Below are 18849 nucleotides of genomic sequence, written 5' to 3'. Positions count from 1 at the left end.
ATCTCCTCAACCATCACTGACTCTCACTCCCCCACCCCTCCCCAATCCCTTCCCCCCACCCAACCTCACCCTTTCCTTCTCCCTCTGGACATACCAGGCTAATAACTGCCTAGGATAAACCTATGTTTTTGTATCTTACAGTTTTTGTTGATTTATATATTTATCTCTCTCTAATTGTTTCTTAGTTTAAACTCTGTACTGTCTTCCATTGCCCAGGTTTTATGCTCCCTGTTTAATGTAACTTTACTTTCTACCTTGATGTTAATTGGTTTCCCCTCAGTTACATTGTAAACCGGTACGATAAGACCTAGTCTTGAGCATCGGTATAGGAAAAGAAATTAAATAAATAAATAAATGTTGAGAAGGCTGATAGACTTCAGGGCCGTAATTCCAGTACTCAGATCGCAAGAAAATATGGGGCGATATACTATTTATTTTGTCATTCCCAAAAAGGAAAAGGGTTTCTTCTGGCCAATACTGGATCTGAAGGGAGTCAACTGGCATTTGCGCATGACTCACTTCAGAATGGAAACCTTACACTTTGTAATTATGGCAGTACAGAAAGGAGAGGACCTCACATATCTCAATCTGACGGAAGCCTATCTACATATCCCCATTCAACAGGAGCATTGATGGTTTCTTCGTCTTGCCATTCTAGGGCACCATTCGGTTTCAAGCCTTACCATTCGGTCTGGCTACGGCACCCAGAACTTTCTCCAAGGTCATGGTGGTAGAAGCGGCGTCTCTGCACAAGGAGGCATTCTAGTCCTTCCATATCTGGATGACGGGTTGATTTTGAGCCAAGAGTGCAGAAGAAAGTCAATTGGCATCTCACAAAGTGATATGCCTCTTTCAGGAGCTAGGCTGGGAGGTGAACTTAGCCAAAAGCAGTTTACAGCCGACACAGACCATGGAATACCTCAGAGTACGATTTGATATGGAGCAGGGCAAAGTATCCCTGCCAGAGTAACGCATCCAGAAGTTGGTGACTAAAGTTCAGTCCTTGAGGATGCCCATTTGTCCAACAGTGTGGACTTATCTGCAGGTCTTTGGGGTCGATGGCATCCACGTTGGAGGTAGTACCATGGACGAGGGTGCATAAACTGCCACTTCAGTGTATGGTGGAATTCGCAATCGCAGTAAGGCTCCACCTGCTGACAGAAGTGAATGAGAAGTTGCAGTGTTGATTGCAGAAGAACCACCTCAGGAAAGAAGTGCCTCTGGAGACACCTGACTGGTTGATACTTGCAACAGACACAAGCCTCCTGGGTTGGAGGGGCTCACTGTCAAGAATTGATGGCACAAGGTCAGTGGAATACCGAGGAACAACAGTGGACAATCAATTGTTTGCAAGCCTGCAGTTCATGTGTCTACGGTTTGCTGAGTGGTTTGCAGTTCAAACTGTGAGAGTAATGTCAGAATGCCATGACTGTTGCCTCCATATATCATCAGGGCAGAACCAGAAGTTATCAGGTGTCAGTGGAGATAGGTGCTCTCCTGGCACGGGCTGAACAACACCTTCAGGCGTTATCTGCCTCTCACATTGCTGGGAAGGAGAATGTGATGGCCAATTTTCTCAGCAGGCAGGCCTTAGACCCAGGAGATTGGGAGCTGGCAGACATCTTTCAGCTAATAGTTTCTCAATTGGATCAGCCATATCTGAATTTAATGGCAAGCTACTCAACTCGAAGGTACCACGGTTCTGCAGTCACAAAAGGGACCCGAGAATGTTGGGAATCGATGCTGTCATCCAGCAGCCGCCATGGAACAGGGTATTATGCTTGCCCTTCCTGGCCGATAATTAGCAGGGTAATTCATAAGATTGTGAGTCAATGTGAGACCGTGGTAAGCCGACTTCCAACGTCTCATAGTGGGCAGTCTGCCAATTGGGGAGGATCTTCTGCATCAGGGGCCAATTGTGCATGAAAATCCGGATCGGTTCTATCTTACGGTTTGGCCCTTGAGTGGGCTTGTTTGCTGAGAAGTGGTTATTCTCTGACAGTGATATCCACATTGCTTTGCATTAGAAAGTTTTCTTCATCTCTGGCTTATATTAGGGTTTGGAGAGTATTCGAGAACTGGTGTGAGTTGAAAGATTCTCATCCTCTGAGTAAAGATTCCACAAATTATGGAATTTTTGCAGGAGGTATTGGTTAAGGACTTGGACCTAAACACCTTAAAGGTGGCAGTTCTCGTATGCTATGGAGGGCAGATTAATTGCAGGTCCTTGTCCTCCTATCTGAATGTGTCTAGGTTCTTGAAGTGAGCCAAGCGTTTATGGCCTTCCTTGCGCCTACTGGTGCCTCTATGGGACCTTAATCTGGTATTGAGCTTTTTGATGGGCCCTACCTTTCGATTGCTGCGTGATCTCTCCTTGCGTCTGCTTACTTTGAAAACAGTTTTCCTGGTGGCGATCTGTTCGGCAAGACATATTTCTGAGCTGCAGGCTTTCTTGTCGTTATCCTTTTCTATGAATAACTCTGGGGTAAGGCTGCCAACTGGCTCCAGATTTTCAGGACAGATTGATCCAGTCCTGGTTTTACCCCATTGCATGTCTGGATTTATTCTGATTTTCCTATTGCATTCCCTAACAAAAGCAAGACTTATAAGTACCTGCATGCAGGGAAGTAAAACCAGGACTGGATTAACCTATCCTGAAAACCTGGAGCCAGTTGGCAACCCTACTCTAGGGATGGTGCAGCTCAGGCCATACTTTCTGTTTTACCTAAGGTGGTTTAGGAGTTCCATTTAAATCAATTTATTTCACTGCCTACTCTCGACAGGGAAAGATGAGCAGGATTTTCAGTGTTACATGCCTTAGATGTGAAGCGGCATCTGAAATGGTACTTGAAGGTTACTCATTCTTTGAGGAAGACTGATCGGCTGTTTGTTCTCCATGGTGGATATAGACAAGGAGAACCAGTGTCAGCTTGGAGAAGAGACGACTGAGGGGGGATATGATAGAGGTGTTTAAAATCATGAGAGGTCTAGAACGGGTTGATGCGAATCGGTTATTTACTCTTTCGGATAGTAGAAAGACTAGGGGGCACTCCATGAAGTTAGCATGGGGCACATTTAAAACTAATCGGAGAAAGTTCTTTTTTACTCAACGCACAATTAAACTCTGGAATTTGTTGCCAGAGAATGTGGTTCGTGCAGTTAGTATAGCTGTGTTTAAAAAAGGATTGGATAAGTTCTTGGAGGAGAAGTCCATTACCTGCTATTAAGTTTACTTAGAGAATAGCCACTGCCATTAGCAATGGTTACATGGAATAGACTTAGTTTTTGGGTACTTGCCAGGTTCTTGTGGCCTGGATTGGCCACTGTTGGAAACAGGATGCTGGGCTTGATGGACCCTTGGTCTGACCCAGTATGGCATTTTCTTATGTTCTTATGTCACTAGCAACAGTAGCCCTTTAGGTTAAAGAGGTCATCACGGCTGCCTGTGTGGATGCAGATGTTCCATTGCTTAGGCAAGTCAGTGCACATTCCAATAAGAGCGCAGGCGGACTAGTGGAATGTTATCTCTGGTCGAGATTTGCTAGGCAGCAGCATGGTCCTGCTTACATACTTTCTCCAAGCATTATCGCTTGGATGTTAAGGCTCCAGAGGAGCCTCCAGTTCCTGAGGGTTTGCGAGCCCACTCTACACGCTCTCAAGCAGCCTCATGGGCAGAGGCTCAGCTGGTTTCCCTGCAGGAAATTTGCAGAACAGCGACTTGGAAGTCGCTGCATACTTTCATAGGGCATTATTGCTTGGATGTGGGGGACCCGGAGTCCCGGTCTTTTGGCGAGAGTGTTTTCTGAGTGGGACTCTCCAGGTCTCACCCTAAGAAGGAAGCTTTGGTACATCCCAGGAGTCTGGACTGATCTGGGTACGTACAGGGAAAGGAAAATTGGTTCTTACCTGCTAATTTGTGTTCCTATAGTACCACAGATCAGTCCAGAACCTGCCCGATCTGTGGAAGTGGAGAGTCGTCTGCTCTGCTGAGCTTTATTGGTAGGGAATGCAGATTTTCGTGGTTTGGAATACAGACTTGTTGGAAACGTTTTTTGTAAATGTGTTGAATTTGATGTGTTTACAATTTTTTGTGCTTGGGTACAGGTCAATACTGAGGAACTGCAGGTGGCACGAGTGATTATGTAGCAGTGTCATTAAAACTTTCTCTGTCTCCATCTGCTGGCAGGGATGCAGAATCCAGGAGTCTGGACTGATCTGTGGTACTACAGGAACAAAAATTAGCAGGTAAGAACTAATTTTCCTTTATAACAAAACACTGCAGAACTGAATAAAAAAGTTTTAGAAAAATTACTATGCTGCTTTTTCTTTTTAATTTGTAGGATCAGCAGATCTAGGCATCTGTCTCCACAAATCATCCAGTGGATTGGATCTGCCTATGAAGGTGGTTGATATGTTTGGCTGCTCTTTACCTGTATGTGCTGTTTATTTTAATTGGTAAGAGTTGGCAGCATCACCTGCTGGCTAATATATTAAAACATAAGTTTGTAGGGGATAAAACACTTCTTGTGCTAAAATATGAGGCTTGAATGGACACAGAGGTCCATATTCAAAAGTCATTTAGATGGATAACTGAAAAGTTATCAGTCTAAGTGAATAATTTGGCAATTTCGGCCACTTAGCCGGCTAACTTATAGCCAGAAAACTACTTATCTGGCTATAATTTAACTGGATAAAAAAAAGGGGTTTCCGGGAGCATTCTGGGGAGGGATTGAGATATCCAGCTAATTTAGCCAAATATTGAGTATATCTGACTAGGTTAGCTGGATAACTCTAGGCTTACTTCAGAAATGGCTTAAAGTTATCCGGCCTTCTAATTTACTCTTCCAGCGCTGCCTATCAGAAGCAGCACTGGAGTTGCTGAGAGGGAGGGAGTGAGTGAAGACCTTTGCTTCTGGAAGGGATGGGTTTTGGCTATCGGGGAGGTGAGCTTGTTCGTCTGCATAGGGTGGAGGTATAAAAGTGTTGGTGGGGGGGGGGGGGGGAGAGGGTGGTACCGATTTGTGGCATTTTTATTCAAACCGGGGAAAGGTTGGTGGGGTGTTGGGTAGAGGGATTGGTTATGTTTTGGTGCTGAGGGGCACTGGGCCCAAGAAGGCCATTTATATATAAGGTGGGGAAGACTCACTTTTGGGCTGTGGGCCCTTTGATTTTTTTTTTTGACATTGACAGCGCTACTTATTCAAATATATAGCCAGTTAGGTTTTAAAGTTATCCTGCCATATGTAGCCGGATAACTTAAGTGGGATGTTTATCCCGCTGAATATACAGGAAAAGTTAGCTGAATAACTTTAGCCAGATAACTTGTCCACTAAATGGCCTGAAGATTGACCTCTAAGTGTTTCTGGGAGGCTCTGTGGTTCTTGTACACAGTATGGCTGAGAACATTATGCAGCTCTCTTCAAAATAAATAAATAAACCTACTCAAATATTGCTCTTTAACAAATTATTGGGTGTCAACACAAGTGCTGTGACTTTAGAGCGCTAGCTCTCCATATTATACAGGTCTTCAGTCTCATCTAAAAAGCAAGAAAGGGACCGTTCTCGGCGCGAAGCTCAGAATCTGTTTGATTCTTTGCCAGAAAGTGCATTGAGCACTGCAGGAATCTGAGCAAGGAATGAAATTCAGGTCTCCTGTTCAGTCATTCTGAATATTAAACATTTGACCTAGCTCTCCTGGTGGGTTAATTGCTAGCTCTGTACTGAATGATGGAACCACCAGCTCATAATATCCAGCATACCAGACATGCATAAACAGGTCACATTAAAAATAAAGCTTTATAAATGTGTTGGGAACACAGAAATTACTGTGTGCAAGTAAAAACAAAGGCTTTTTTTTTTTTTTAATATTTGTCAGCAATTTGATATCTCATAGCCTTTCCTTTCATCCATGCATTATAAGTGTTATTATATCCTGTTTATATTTGAAAGCTGCACACCGAGGGTAAAGTTGCATGTTTTGTCAAGTGCATAATTCGCCCAATTTCATGAGCCTTATTTTTGAAAGTACGATCCCTGAAATAATCATAAATGGTCCAATTATTTATATTTAATATTTTTGGTGACTAAATGCATAACTGCATATAAGAAAATTATTCCTTACCTGCTAATTTTCGTTCCTGTAGTACCACGGATCAGTCCAGACAGTCCAGAAAAATAACCCATGCTATAATTACACAATGTTGGGTTCCATATTAGGTGCTACAACCCAAGAAAGAGATCTAGGTGTCATAGTGGATAACACACTGAAATTGTCGGTGCAGTGTGCTGCGGCAGTCAAAAAGGCAAACAGAATGTTAGGAATTATTAGAATAGGAATGGTGAATAAAACGGAAAATGTCATAATGCCTCTGTATCGCTCCATGGTGAGACCGCACCTTGAATACTGTGTACAATTCTGGTCGCCGCATCTCAAAAAAGATAAAATTGCGATGGAGAAGGTACAGAGAAGGGCTACCAAAATGATAAGGGGAATGGAACAACTCCCCTATGAGGAAAGACTAAAGAGGTTAGGACTTTTCAGCTTGGAGAAGAGACGACTGAGGGGGAATATGATAGAGGTGTTTAAAATCATGAGAGGTCTAGAACGGGTAGATGCGAATCGGTTATTTACTCTTTCGGATAGTAGAAAGACTAGGGGGCACTCCATGAAGTTAGCATGGGGCACATTTAAAACTAATCGGAGAAAGTTCTTTTTTACTCAATGCACAATTAAACTCTGGAATTTGTTGCCAGAGAATGTGGTTAGTGCAGTTAGTATAGCTGTGTTTAAAAAAGGATTGGATAAGTTCTTGGAGGAGAAGTCCATTACCTGCTATTAAGTTCACTTAGAGAATAGCCACTGCCATTAGCAATGGTTACATGGAATAGACTTAGTTTTTGGGTACTTGCCAGGTTCTTATGGCCTGGATTGGCCACTGTTGGAAACAGGATGCTGGGCTTGATGGACCCTTGGTCTGACCCAGTATGGCATTTTCTTATGTTCTTATGAAAGTTCCCTGTACGTTTCCAGATCAGTCCAGACTCCTGGGTTTTGCCTCCCCTCTAGCAGAGAGAGTTTTGCAGACACTGCCACATAACCTAGTGTGCCACCTGCAGTCCTTCAATATTTCTCTGTCTCCAGCAGATGTAAGAAGTGCAAAACTGCAATTCTGTATCTATATTAAAAAAAAAAAAAAAAAGTAGTTTTATTGGAGTTTCCTCCCAGGTGATTGGTAGGTCCTGATGGGGCCATCCCTCCTGGTTTGAGGTGGACAGGCAGGGGGTTGGGGACCCTTGATGCTCAGTCTTTTCACGCCAGGAGGCAGACAGCTGGTGGACTAGTTCCCTCACCTTCAGGAGCACTTGCAAAACCTGCTGCTAATTTTCACCTCAGCGAAGTTCTTTAATTTTCTTGTCTTTTCATAAAGTTTAGAAGAAAGCTAGTTAAAAAAAAAAAACCGTGCAGGAGCAGTTGTTAATAATTGCTTTCCCGGTCGGCGGCGACTACATACTGCTGGTTTTGGCAGGCACTTTGTTCCAGCGGCTCCTGCTAGTGTGTCAGTGCCACACGTTCGGCACAGGGCTGTAGCATGCCACGCGGTTGCCAGTGCACCGCCTGTGAGGAGATGTGCAAGCACCTTTCGCGTGCCAGCCAGTGTTCCCGGTGCCTGTCTCGGAGAGAGGGGTCACTTTGGGAGAGACCGCGGAGATGGTGACTCAGCAGTGAGGGCCTGGGAGGTCTTCAGCTGTGTTGGTGGAAGAGGCTGAGCATGGGAAAGGTGGCCATTTTGAAGTCCTTCGCGGCTGCTACAGATGCTGCTGCAGGGGGAGGGGATCTCCTCCCTCCACTTTTGCCGGCAGATCTGAGCCCCGAGAAGGCCCCGGGGGGGGCGGTCAGGGGAGGCTGTTGACCTTGTAGAGGAGGTCTTGGATGATTCATCTGCTTTTTCGGCAGGTTTTGTCCTCTGGCTGCACAGGGCTATTTGGCTTGGAAAGCCATGGAACAGCATATTTCCAAACAAGGAGCGTCAGAAGGTCCGCAGCCCAAGAGGAAATCCAAGCTCTCTGGGACTTCTACATCTACCAGGGTTCAGCGAGCCCTGTCTGCAGAGGGGGCGGCCAAAGATGATTGCTCTGACTGTTCAGAGCATGTGCATAGTCCCCCAGTGGCGGATTCTTTCTTTGGGGGGGGAGACAAGATAAGGTTCCACAGGAGCAGTCTGATTAGGAGGGCGTGGACCCAGTCATGGATGGCTTACGGCAGTGATTCTCAACTCTGTCCTGGGGACCCCCCAGCCAGTTGGGTTTTCAGGATATCCATAATGAATATGCATGAGAGAAAATTTGCATACACTGCCTCCATAACATGCAAATTTTCTCTCATGCATATTCATTGTGGATATCCTGAAAACCCGACTGGTTGGGGGGGTCCCCAGGACAGGGTTGAGAACCACTGGCTTACGGGTTCCAGCAAAGTCTTTTTTTTTTCATTCCACAAGTTGGTCAAAAGGTTGGTGGCCAGGGAGTGGGACACTCCGGATACTGGCTTGACGGTGGGCAGAGTAGCAGATAAATTGTATCCGTTGCCTGAGGACACTCTGGAGCTCCTGACAATCCCAAATTGGATGCTTCCGTCTCAGTAGTTTCTAAGAAGATACTATTCTGGTGGCCGGTTCTGCAACTTTGAAGGATGTTCAGGACAGGAAGCTCAAGGTCCATCTTGAAAAAAAAACAAACACATTTTTAAGGTGTCTGCACTCGGCATACGAGCTGCGGTGTGCAGCAGTTGTATACTTCAGGCTGGGTTGTGTTGGGTGCAGCAGTTACAGACTGACAAATCCATGTCCTCAGGAAACGAAGCAGGTGGAGAGGCTGGAAGCCATGGTCGCCTATGGCGCTCATGCACTGTAATCTCATTAGGACATCCTCTAGGACAATGATGTTGGCAGTCTCGGCCAGGAGACTTCTTTGTTTGCGGAACCAGCCAGCGGACGTTTCGTCCAAGTCTCAGGAGCGTTTCCCTTTAAGGGACAGCTATTCTTTGGAGAGAATTTGGAGGAGCTGATAAAGCATCTGGGAGAGAATAAAGTTCGCAAGCTACCTGAGAATAGGCCTAAAGGGGCAAGGAGTTTCTCTTCTGGATGCTCTCGATTTTTAAGGGAACAGGTGCTTTGGCAAGGGAGGAGGCCTCGGGGAGGCAGCAGTCCTGGAGCAAATCTTTTTCAGGCTGGAAGAAGAACAGAGATAGCTCTACCAGGGAGGCTCTGGAGCTAAGTCCTCACAATGAAGGGAGGCCGGTCTACTTCTCCATCCTGGTTATAGGGGGTAGATTGACACACCCCTTTTTTTTTTTTTTTAATATGAGCAGTGGGCCAAAGCCACTACGGACCAGTGGGTCTTAAGCATGGTGATAAAGCATGGTTACGCTTTAGATTTTGCTCGTCCGCTAAAGGGACCTGTTCATGATCTCCCCTTATGCCTCCGTGGATAGGAGGTGGGTGATATAGTAGACCCTCAACTGTCTTCAAATGCTTGGAGCTGCTGTTCCCATTCCCTTGAAATCAAGAGGAACGGGGCATTACTCCATTTATTTTGTGGTTCCAAAGAAGGAAGGGACTTTTAGTCCAATTCTGGATTTGAAGAAAGTTAATGTTCTCAAGGCTCCATGGTTTCATATAAAAACTCTCGAGTCATTGCAATTGTCTGCAAGGGGGAGTTCTTGGTGTCCCTGGATCTGACCAAGGCATTCTTGCTCATAGGAATCCGACCCATCCATCAAAGATTTCTGCGGTTCTAAATCCTTAGTATGCATTTTTCAATTTTGTGCCCTGCCGTCCAGACTGGCAACGGCTCCATGGACTTTCCCCAAGGTGATGGTGTTAGCAGCAGCTCTCAGAAATATCAGGATGACTGGTTCATTTGGGCAAAGTTGGAGGACCTCTGCAGGCAAGCGGTGGATCTGCTGCTGCAGTGCTTGTGATCCCTTGGCTGGAATGTGAATTTGTTCAAGATTCATCCCATTCCTTCTCCAGTGGGGGAATTTTTTGGGAGCATGCTTAGATACCAAGTGGGGGAATGTTTTTCTTATGGAGGAGCGATTTGTGAAGTTGCAGCCGCAAGTTTGCAAATTGCTGGAGAGCCAGGTGCCCAGGGTCTGGGAGTATCTACAAGTTCTCGGCTCCAAGATGTCCAGTGCCATGGGTGTTTGCTCATATGAGACCTCTACAGGGGGCATTACTGTCTCGGTGGGATCCATTTTCATAGCAGTTCTAGCTTTCACTGCCACTTACTGACTCAGCCAGTTCCAGTCTCTCCACTTGGGGGACCTGTCTGCCAGGCCAGTCGGTGCAGGACCAGAGGTCGGCGGAGGAAATGTCTTTGAACTCTCAATCACTTTCAGGCGAGAGTGGTGTGGTTGACGCTGCATGCATTTTCTTTCTCTCTTGCATCGCTGTCCAGTTAGGATCTTGTCAGACAATGCGACTATGGTGGCTTATATCAACAGGGTAATACCAAGAGTCAAGCGTTGGCTCAGATGGCTTGGGAGCTAATCCTCTGGGCAGAGCAGCATCTGACATTGATAGTGGCTTCTCACATAGCCGGGATCGACAATGTGTAAGCGGATTTTCTTAGCCATCAACAACTGGATCCCGGGCAATGGAAACTGTCAGAGGAATTGATGACACTCATCTGTTACAAGTGGGGCAAGCCCTGCATGGATTTAATGGTAACTCAGCGAAATGCCAAGGCACTCCACTTCAGTTCAGAAGAGAGCGCAGAGTGGAGGGAGTAGACACCTTGGTTCTTACTTGGCCATGAGACATTTCTTCTATATGTGTTTCTGCCGTGGCCACTGGAGGGCAAGATTTTGTGACTTGTGGGGCTTTACCCTGGATACGTGATTCTGGTGGCTCCAGTGTGGCCTCGGCAGCCTTCGTTTGCAGATCTCATCAATCTAGTGGTGGATGGCCTGTTGGGACTCGCTCTTCTGCCAAAGTTGCTGCATCAAGGCCCCATATCGTCAGATCAGGTGGCTCACCTTTGTCTTGCGGTTTGGCTTTTGAGAGGAAACGTTTGAGAGAGAGGTTTCTCTGAGGATGTTCCTAAGTGAGCTTCCCTGCACATATCTTTTCCTTCTTACAAAGCAGTTTGATGAAGGGTTTCTCCTTTAACTCCATCAGAGTTCAGTTGACGACATTAGGTTGTCTTCGAGGCACGGTCCACGGAGTGGCTCTGGCTGCACATCCAGATGTGGGGGCGGCTATTCCAGAGGGGTGAAGCATTTGTGTCCTCTGATTCAGCAACTGTGTCCGTCCTGGAGTCTTAACTTGTTCCTCAAAGGCATGTGTGCGGCGCCGTGTGAGCCTATTAGAAGGTCTACTATAAAAGATCTCACTTTGAAGGAGTTTTTGTTGGTTACAATTTGTTCCATCAGACATATCTTGGAGATTTGAGCTTTGTCATGTAGGGAGCTTTTCTTGAGAATTTCAGATTTGGGGGTCTCCCTGTTCCAGCTTTTCTGCCGAAGGTGGTTTCGTCTTCTCATTTAAATCAATCAGTGTAGCTCCCCGCTTGCCCAAATCTGGAGGCTACAATGCCTCATGTTGAGAGAGTTACGGCTTTTGGATGTCAAGCTTGCTTTGTTGTGGTATATTAAAGTTACTAACAGCTTCAGGTTCTCGGATCCCCTTTTTTGTGCTGTGGTGGTACGAAGAAAGGGCTCATTCTTCTCGTCCCAGCGGCATCCTGGACCAAATGTCAGCAAGTGTCGCTGCAAGAGATCTGTGGGACGACTGCTTGGAAATCTTTGCACACTTTGGTCAGACATTGTTTGGATATCCAGGCCCCTGAGGCCATGGGCTTTAGTGAAAGTGTACTTTGAGTGGGACTCTCATAGTCCCACCCTGTTTAGGGAAGCTCTGGTACATCCCAGGAGTCTGGACTGATCTGGGTACATACAGGGAAAGGAAAATTTTTTTCTCACCTGCTAGTACCACAAATCAGTCCAGAGTCCCACTCAGTTTTAGAAAGGGAATTTTGGAGAGTCCACTCAGTATCTTATTATAATAATTCTGAAGATTGGCATAGGTTTTGTTAGTCCTGCATTTTTTTACTGTGGATGAGATTATTTATTTATAAATACAGAAAAAGGCAACCAAAATGATAAAGGGGATGGAACAGCTCCCCTATGAGGAAAGGCTGAAGAGTTTAGGGCTGTTCAGCTTGGAGAAGAGACAGCTGAGGGGGGATATGATAGAGATCTTTAAGAACATGAGAGGTCTTGAATGAGTAGATGTGAATCAGATATTTACACTTTCGAATAATAGAAGGACTAGGGGCATTCCAAGAAGTTAGCAAGTAGCACATTTAAGACTAATCAGAGAAAATGTTTTTTCACTCAACACACAATAAAGCTCTGGAATTTGTTGCCAGAGTATGTGGTTAGTGCAGTTAGTGTAGCTGGGTTCAAAAAAAGTTTGGATAAGTTCTTGGAGGAGAAGTCCATTAACTGCTATTAATCAAATTTACTTAGGGAGTAGCCACTGCTATTAATTGCATCATTAGCATGGGATCTTCTTACTGTTTGGGTTATTGCCAGGGTCTTGTGGCCTGGTTTGGCCTCTGTTGGAAACAGGATGCTGGGCTTGATGGACCCTTGGTCTGACCCAGCATGGCAATTTCTTATGTTCTTATGAACATGCTCTCATGTTCTAAGTTTCCACTTTCCACTGTTCATTCAGGGGATATGATTTTGTAATTGTTATTGTAATGGTTGCTGTCTTGGCTTGGGTATTTATCGATACTGAAGGACAGCAGGTGGGACACTAGGTTATGTGGCAGTGTTTGTGAAACTTTGTCTCCCATCTGCTGGAGGGGAGACAAAACTCAGGAGTCTGGACTGATCTGTGGTACTACAGGAACGAAAATTAGCAGGAAAATTTTTCCTATAGTGCTAGGATAGAGAATACTGCTGGAAGGGTCTAGGAGAGGGACTGAATAAAAGAATCTCAGTCTCAGCCAAAAAGATCAAGAAGGGATTGTCCACCCATAGCTCAGACCTGGTCTTAGCCAAAAATAGGCCAACATGGTACCACAAAGGTACAGTCCTGCATGTAGATGTGGTATCAGTTGTTGAACCATCCTGTGCACGGAACAAGACTGAGTGTATTCAGATCATGTCACTTATGACCGAAATCTTAAGAGTTTCAGAAGTTGAAAATCTAGTGCATTAAATCTACTGTGCCAAATGTTGCTAGAGTTTCTTTATTAATATAAAAGTGTCTTTTGTTTCTAAAGTTTTTTTTTTTGTTTTTTTTTAAGTTTACATGAACTTGTGAAACATGAAGAGAATGGCTTGATATTTGCAAACTCAAGTGAACTTGCAAAACAACTCAAGGTAAATGTGACATGCTGGTATTGCAGATGTGACTTGCTGGATCACATTCTGAGCTTGAATGGTTTGCTTAGATCAGGGATGGCCAACTCCGGACCTCAAGACTTACAAAGCAGCCTGGTTTTCAGGCTATCCATAACAAATATACATTAAATCAATTTGCATACACTTTAATTATATGCAAATTTTTCATGCATATTCATTATGGATCTGCTGAAAACCAGGCTTGTTTGTAGCTCTTGAGGACTGTTTGTTTGCCAACTACTGCTTACAATATTCTTAGGACTCAGTTGAGATTTATAGTAGTGGCAGCGTTTATCAGGTTATGCTGCACAGTGCTCCAAGGCAAGCAGGTTAAATTGTGTTAACTGGAATTCATTGTTCTTACTCCTGTAGGGAATTAGCAGCACACTAAATAATTTTCTATCGCAGCACCTCTGTCACAATGTATCATGTCAATTTTGCATGTAATGCTTATTGCCACTGCACATACACTAAAATTGATCTTAGAACAAAATTTCCGGGTAGACATATGTGAATTAAAGGGCATGATTTCAGACAGCACCATAGTGTAGCATCAATCAGCCTTACACCCAAATTGAAGAATTCAGATGCCATTTATTCTCATTTGTCAGCAATGGGAAAATACTTAAGGTGAACACAGCAATAGAGAAGGTCCTGTTGGCAGCAAGTGGAAATAAGCAGTTAGCCAGTTCACCCTGAAAGATGAATGGCTCTTCAGGTCATGTATAACAGCAATGGTGTGATTGCTTTCTGCTTCTAAGAATGCATTCCTCTTCATGCAGTCAAATCAATCCAGACAAATGGGTTATGCTCACCGACCAGCAGATGGAGACAGAGATCAACAGGTTTGCTGACATCATACTGTGCTAACCTCAGCCTGCTAGTATTATGTCTCCAGCAAATGATAGCTGAGCATCCCATACTGTGGAATGATTGCTGGGGCAGTTCCTGCAGTGAAAGGCCAGTCTTTCCTCCCCCAGTTGAGCATAGCAGGGGACATACTTGGTTATATTTGGCTAGTCCGTAAGCTGTTCCTGAGGTGACAGTCTAAGCATGGCCTGGCTGGGGGGTTTGTCTATTGTTTTTTTTTGGGGGGGGGGGAGGTTTCCTCCCTCTCCCCTCTCTTTCCCTCCTCCTCTCCTCTAATTCCAGATGCATATGAAATATAAATAAATAAGTGCCTTGCTTGCCATAGTTTTTGCCATGCAGGCTTTTTTGGTGCTGGTATTTTTTTTTTTTTTAATAATAATTCCCAGTAAGGCAAAGCAATGGAGCAGTTAGGCAGTTGCAGTTGGCCGGGAAGCTGGTTGAGGAGCTGTAGGAGTATGTTGCTTTCCCAGGGTATTCAACTATAGTGGTGAGGACTGGGGACTTTCCTAACTGCCACGGAGGGGTGAGGCATGTTGAGGGGGTGGCTTAGTTGAGCCATGCTTGTTTCGTCAGAAATATCATTGAGTAGGTGTAGTGGGCTCTGGAGGGAGGATCTGCTGATGCAGATGCCCTTGGGTCTGCCTTCCTTGCCAGGAAAGGCTCTGGTTTGGGGACAACTGTCATTTTGGATGTGCCGGGGCTAAGGAATTTGAAGGCCATCTCTCTGTCTCATGATGCGAAAAGCTGAATACTGGTGGATTTTGAGGTAGCGCCCCTCAGGAGATTCTTTTATGCTACTGGTGAGATCAGCAGCGAATTTCATTGCTGCTGAGGAGGTGGCCACCACGGATGAAAAAAAAAAAGCCATAGCTGCCATCTTGGAACTGCAGACAAGTGAAAAGGAGCCAGGGTCTCCTTCCTTCACTCTTGTGGAACACATTTTTAGTGTTGCAATGATTAGTAAAGGGCCTGGTTCTATTCTTTTCTCACTGGATTCCTCCTCTATGGCTTTAATATGAAATGAGTTCTTAAAGTGCTTTCTGCAGGCCTTCTCATTGGGTCTGAGTCTGGTCCCTAACTCCCAGGCACTTCTCCTGTACCATTACCTTGTTGCAGGTTGTCGTTATTGCTGTCTAATGTACTTGTCCTGTTCTGTATACTTTTTTATTATGTATGTTCTTGTATATAACCTACCCCAAAATTTGGAGGGTGTGGGGGAAATACTTTAAAATAAATGGGTCCACTCTAGGTTTCCATCTGCTCTTGTGGAAGTAACTGGTCTTGGAAAGCAGAGCAGTGTTCTTTTTCTGATTCATAGAAGCTCCAGGGGAGGCTGGTAACAGAGAAGAGGGAGGGGAGGTAGAAGTTTCCTCCGGGCAGGAGGATAGATATCGGATACTCCTCCTCATCAGGAGGAGTTTTCCTCTTCGATCAATCAGTCCTTAGGAACTTCCAGTATTGGAGGCCTCCTATCTTCCTTTCCCAGCATATAGCTAGGCAGGATCAGAAAGGGGGTCTCTCTGGAAGCATTTTGACTGGGGCGCTTCTTGCTTAGGCTTATTTAGGGTGGCTCAAGAATGGGAGAGGCTTTAGATCGGCGTTCATGGAGGAAACACATAGAGGAGAACATGTGGTGGCCAAGGAAGAACCAAAGCATCCACTCCTTCGGACCCGTGGTCTCGCCTGCGACTGAAGAAACGAGCCGCCTTTGCGTTCCGACGAGTCGCCATCAGGTCCAGACGTGGAGTCCCCCATCGTCTTGATATCGTGCTCATCGCTTCCTCTGACAGTTCCCATTCCCTGGGATCCAGTTGTTGCTGGCTGAGAAAGTCCGCCTGAATGTTGTCGACTCTGGCGATGTGAGATGTCGCAATCCGGTCGAGGTGGCACTCTGCCCATCTCATCAGCCTGTCGGCCTCGTCTGACATGGGACGACTTCTGGTGCCTCCTTGTCTGTTTATGTAGGCCACCGCAGTCGCATTGTTGGAGAGGACCCGGTTCCGCCTTGTTGCGTAACATGGGTAAGAAGTGTTGTAGAGCTAGTCGGACCACTCTGGTCTCCAACCTGTTGATGGACCACTGTGCCTGAAGCGGAGTCCAAGGACCCTGAGCCGAGCTTGACTGGCACACCGCTCCCGAACCGGAGAGGCTGGCATCAGTCGTTACCACTACCCATTGGGGGCTCTCGAGATTCACCCCCTTCAGTAGGTGATCCGGATTGAGCCACCAGGCCAGACTGGACCTGGCCGGTTCGAATAGAGGCAAGGGATCTGGTACTCTCCGATTTGGGATCCCAACGCAAGAGCAGCGCCCTCTGTAAAGGTCTTAGATGTGCGAAGGCCCAAGGGACTAGCTCCAGGGTAGATGCCATATATCCAAGAACCTGCAAATAATCCCACACCACTGGAGAGGGGAGCGACGACAGACGCCGCACCTGGGACATCAACCTGCCCATGCGATCGAGGGGTAAGGAGACTCTGCCCGCCAATGTATCGATTCGAGCCCCCAGGAACTCCATCACCTGAGTTGGGATCAGCTGGCTCTTGGCATAGTTAACAACCCAGTCCAGAGATTGTAGACGACACACAACTGAACGGACCGCCGCCCGGCAGAGTTCCTCCGATTTCGCTCGAATAAGCCAATTGTCCAGGTAGGGATGCACCAGAATTCCTTCCCAACGTAAACTCGCCGCCACCACCACCAGCACCTTGGTGAATACGCGAGGAGCAGTCACCAGTCCAAAGGGTAGGGCACAAAACTGATAGTGTTGCTCCAGAATCACGAATCTGAGAAACCGCTGGTGGTGTTTCTGAATCCCTATGTGAAGATATGCCTCCGTCAGATCCAAAGAAGCCAAAAACTCTCCTTTGTGGACTGCCGCAATGACCGACCGCAACGTTTCCATACTAAAGCGAGGCACTAGCAAGGCTTTGTTGACATGCTTGAGGTCCAAAATCGGGCAAAAAGTCCCATCCTTCTTTGGAACCACAAAATAGATGGAGTATCGACCGGTCCCGAGCTCCGACGGAGGAACTGGCGTAATGGCTCCCAGAGACTTCAACCGACCTAGAGTCTGAAGGACCACCTGTTGTTTGTGCGGTGGCCCGCAAGGGAACATCAGGAAAAGATCTCGGAGGGGACGAGCAAAATCCAAAGCGTAACCGTGACTTATAATATCTAGTACCCACTGGTTGGAAGTAATTTTGACCCATTCCTTGTAAAAGTGGGACAGCCGACCCCCCGATGTTCGGTATGGAGGAATGCGTCGGCATCCCTTCATTGTGCAGGCTTGCTGTTGTGTGCGAAGGCATGGGTCCCGGCTCGCTGAAGCCGCCTGCCTCGAAAGGAAGAAGACCAAGACTGTGCTCTCGAAGCTGATTGCCGAGGGGCATAGCCCGAAGCACCCCTACTTGATCAAAAATGATGCTGTTCCCTAAAACAGCCTCGGTAGTTACCTGGAGAGTGGGCTGCCCTGGCTTGTCCTCTGGTAGCGTGTACACCTTGTTGTCACCCAAGGCCTTGATAAGTTGTTCCAGCTCATCACCAAACAACAACTTACCTCGAAAAGGGAAGGATCCCAGTTGGGATTTAGAAGAGGCATCCGGACCAGTTCCGGAGCCACAACAGGCGACGCACAGATACCGCCGAAGACATAGTATGTGCCGAGGTTCGAAGATGATCATAAAGGGCGTCTGCCGTATAGGCGACAGCTGATTCCATACGGGCCGCCTGTTCAGCCTCCCCAGGGGGAAGGTCTTGGGCTGTCAACATTTGCTGAACCCATCAAAGCAAAGCCCGCCGCATAAGGCTACTACATACAGCTGCTCGTATTCCCAAGGTGGATACTTCAAATATATGCTTAAGCAACGCTTCCAACTTCCTATCCTGTAGGTCTTTAAGCGCAGTGCCCCCCCATCACCGGAATAGTAGTGTGCTTGGCTATGGCCGTGACTGCGGAGTCCACTTTTGGAACCTTAAGGAGGTCAAGCATCTCAACAGGGAGTGGGTATAATTTTTCCATGGCTCTGGTAACCCTCAAAGAGGCCTCCGGGGTCTCCCACTCCCGGGACACAATCTGTGAAAGCTTCGGATGAAAGGGGAACGTCTGTGGCGGGGCACGAAGCCCCGCTAACGCTGCATCCGCCATAGATAAATTAGACTATTCCTGAAACAGGGGGAGTTCCAGCTCCTGCAGCACATGCATAATCAAATGGTCCAGTTCTTCCCTATGGAACAGACGTAGGACCTGTGGGTCGTCACCCTCCACCTGGGTGACGTTGTCTCTCTTATCGCCCAGAGAAAGGTTGAAAGAATCCCGGCAACCCGGATCCACAGGATCAGGCAACCTACCCCCCCGAGTTCCTCTGTATCTTTGCTGGGAGTAGAGACTGGACATCCCACTCAGTCTCCGCCTCCAGATAAGCTTTATGCAGCAATAATATAATTTTGGAAGAAAAAGGTTGCCATCGCTTTAAGGCACCCCCCCCCCCCCCCCCCCCCCCCCCCCCCCCCCCCGATGGCTTACTCGGAAGAGGAGCTGGTTCGGCCAGCAAACTGCGCGG

The 18849-nt window shown here is 46.6% G+C and overlaps 1 protein-coding gene across 5 annotated transcripts in view; it reads left to right on the top strand.

Annotated features, from left to right (window-relative positions):
• ALG1 (ALG1 chitobiosyldiphosphodolichol beta-mannosyltransferase) overlaps window positions 1-18849 on the top strand; it is a 488005-nt gene that overhangs the window by 460763 nt on the left and 8393 nt on the right. For all 5 annotated transcript variants that reach the window (XM_029577321.1, XM_029577319.1, XM_029577317.1 and 2 more), the window contains 2 exons: window positions 4341-4455; window positions 13321-13396. In XM_029577321.1, coding sequence (XP_029433181.1) covers window positions 4341-4455; window positions 13321-13396 — 191 coding nt within the window. The remainder of the gene's footprint in view (window positions 1-4340; window positions 4456-13320; window positions 13397-18849) is intronic.

The sequence above is a fragment of the Rhinatrema bivittatum genome, chromosome 14 (assembly GCF_901001135.1).
Source record: "Rhinatrema bivittatum chromosome 14, aRhiBiv1.1, whole genome shotgun sequence".
NCBI classification, from domain to species: domain Eukaryota; kingdom Metazoa; phylum Chordata; class Amphibia; order Gymnophiona; family Rhinatrematidae; genus Rhinatrema; species Rhinatrema bivittatum.
This window is presented reverse-complemented; position numbering and strand designations above follow the sequence as displayed.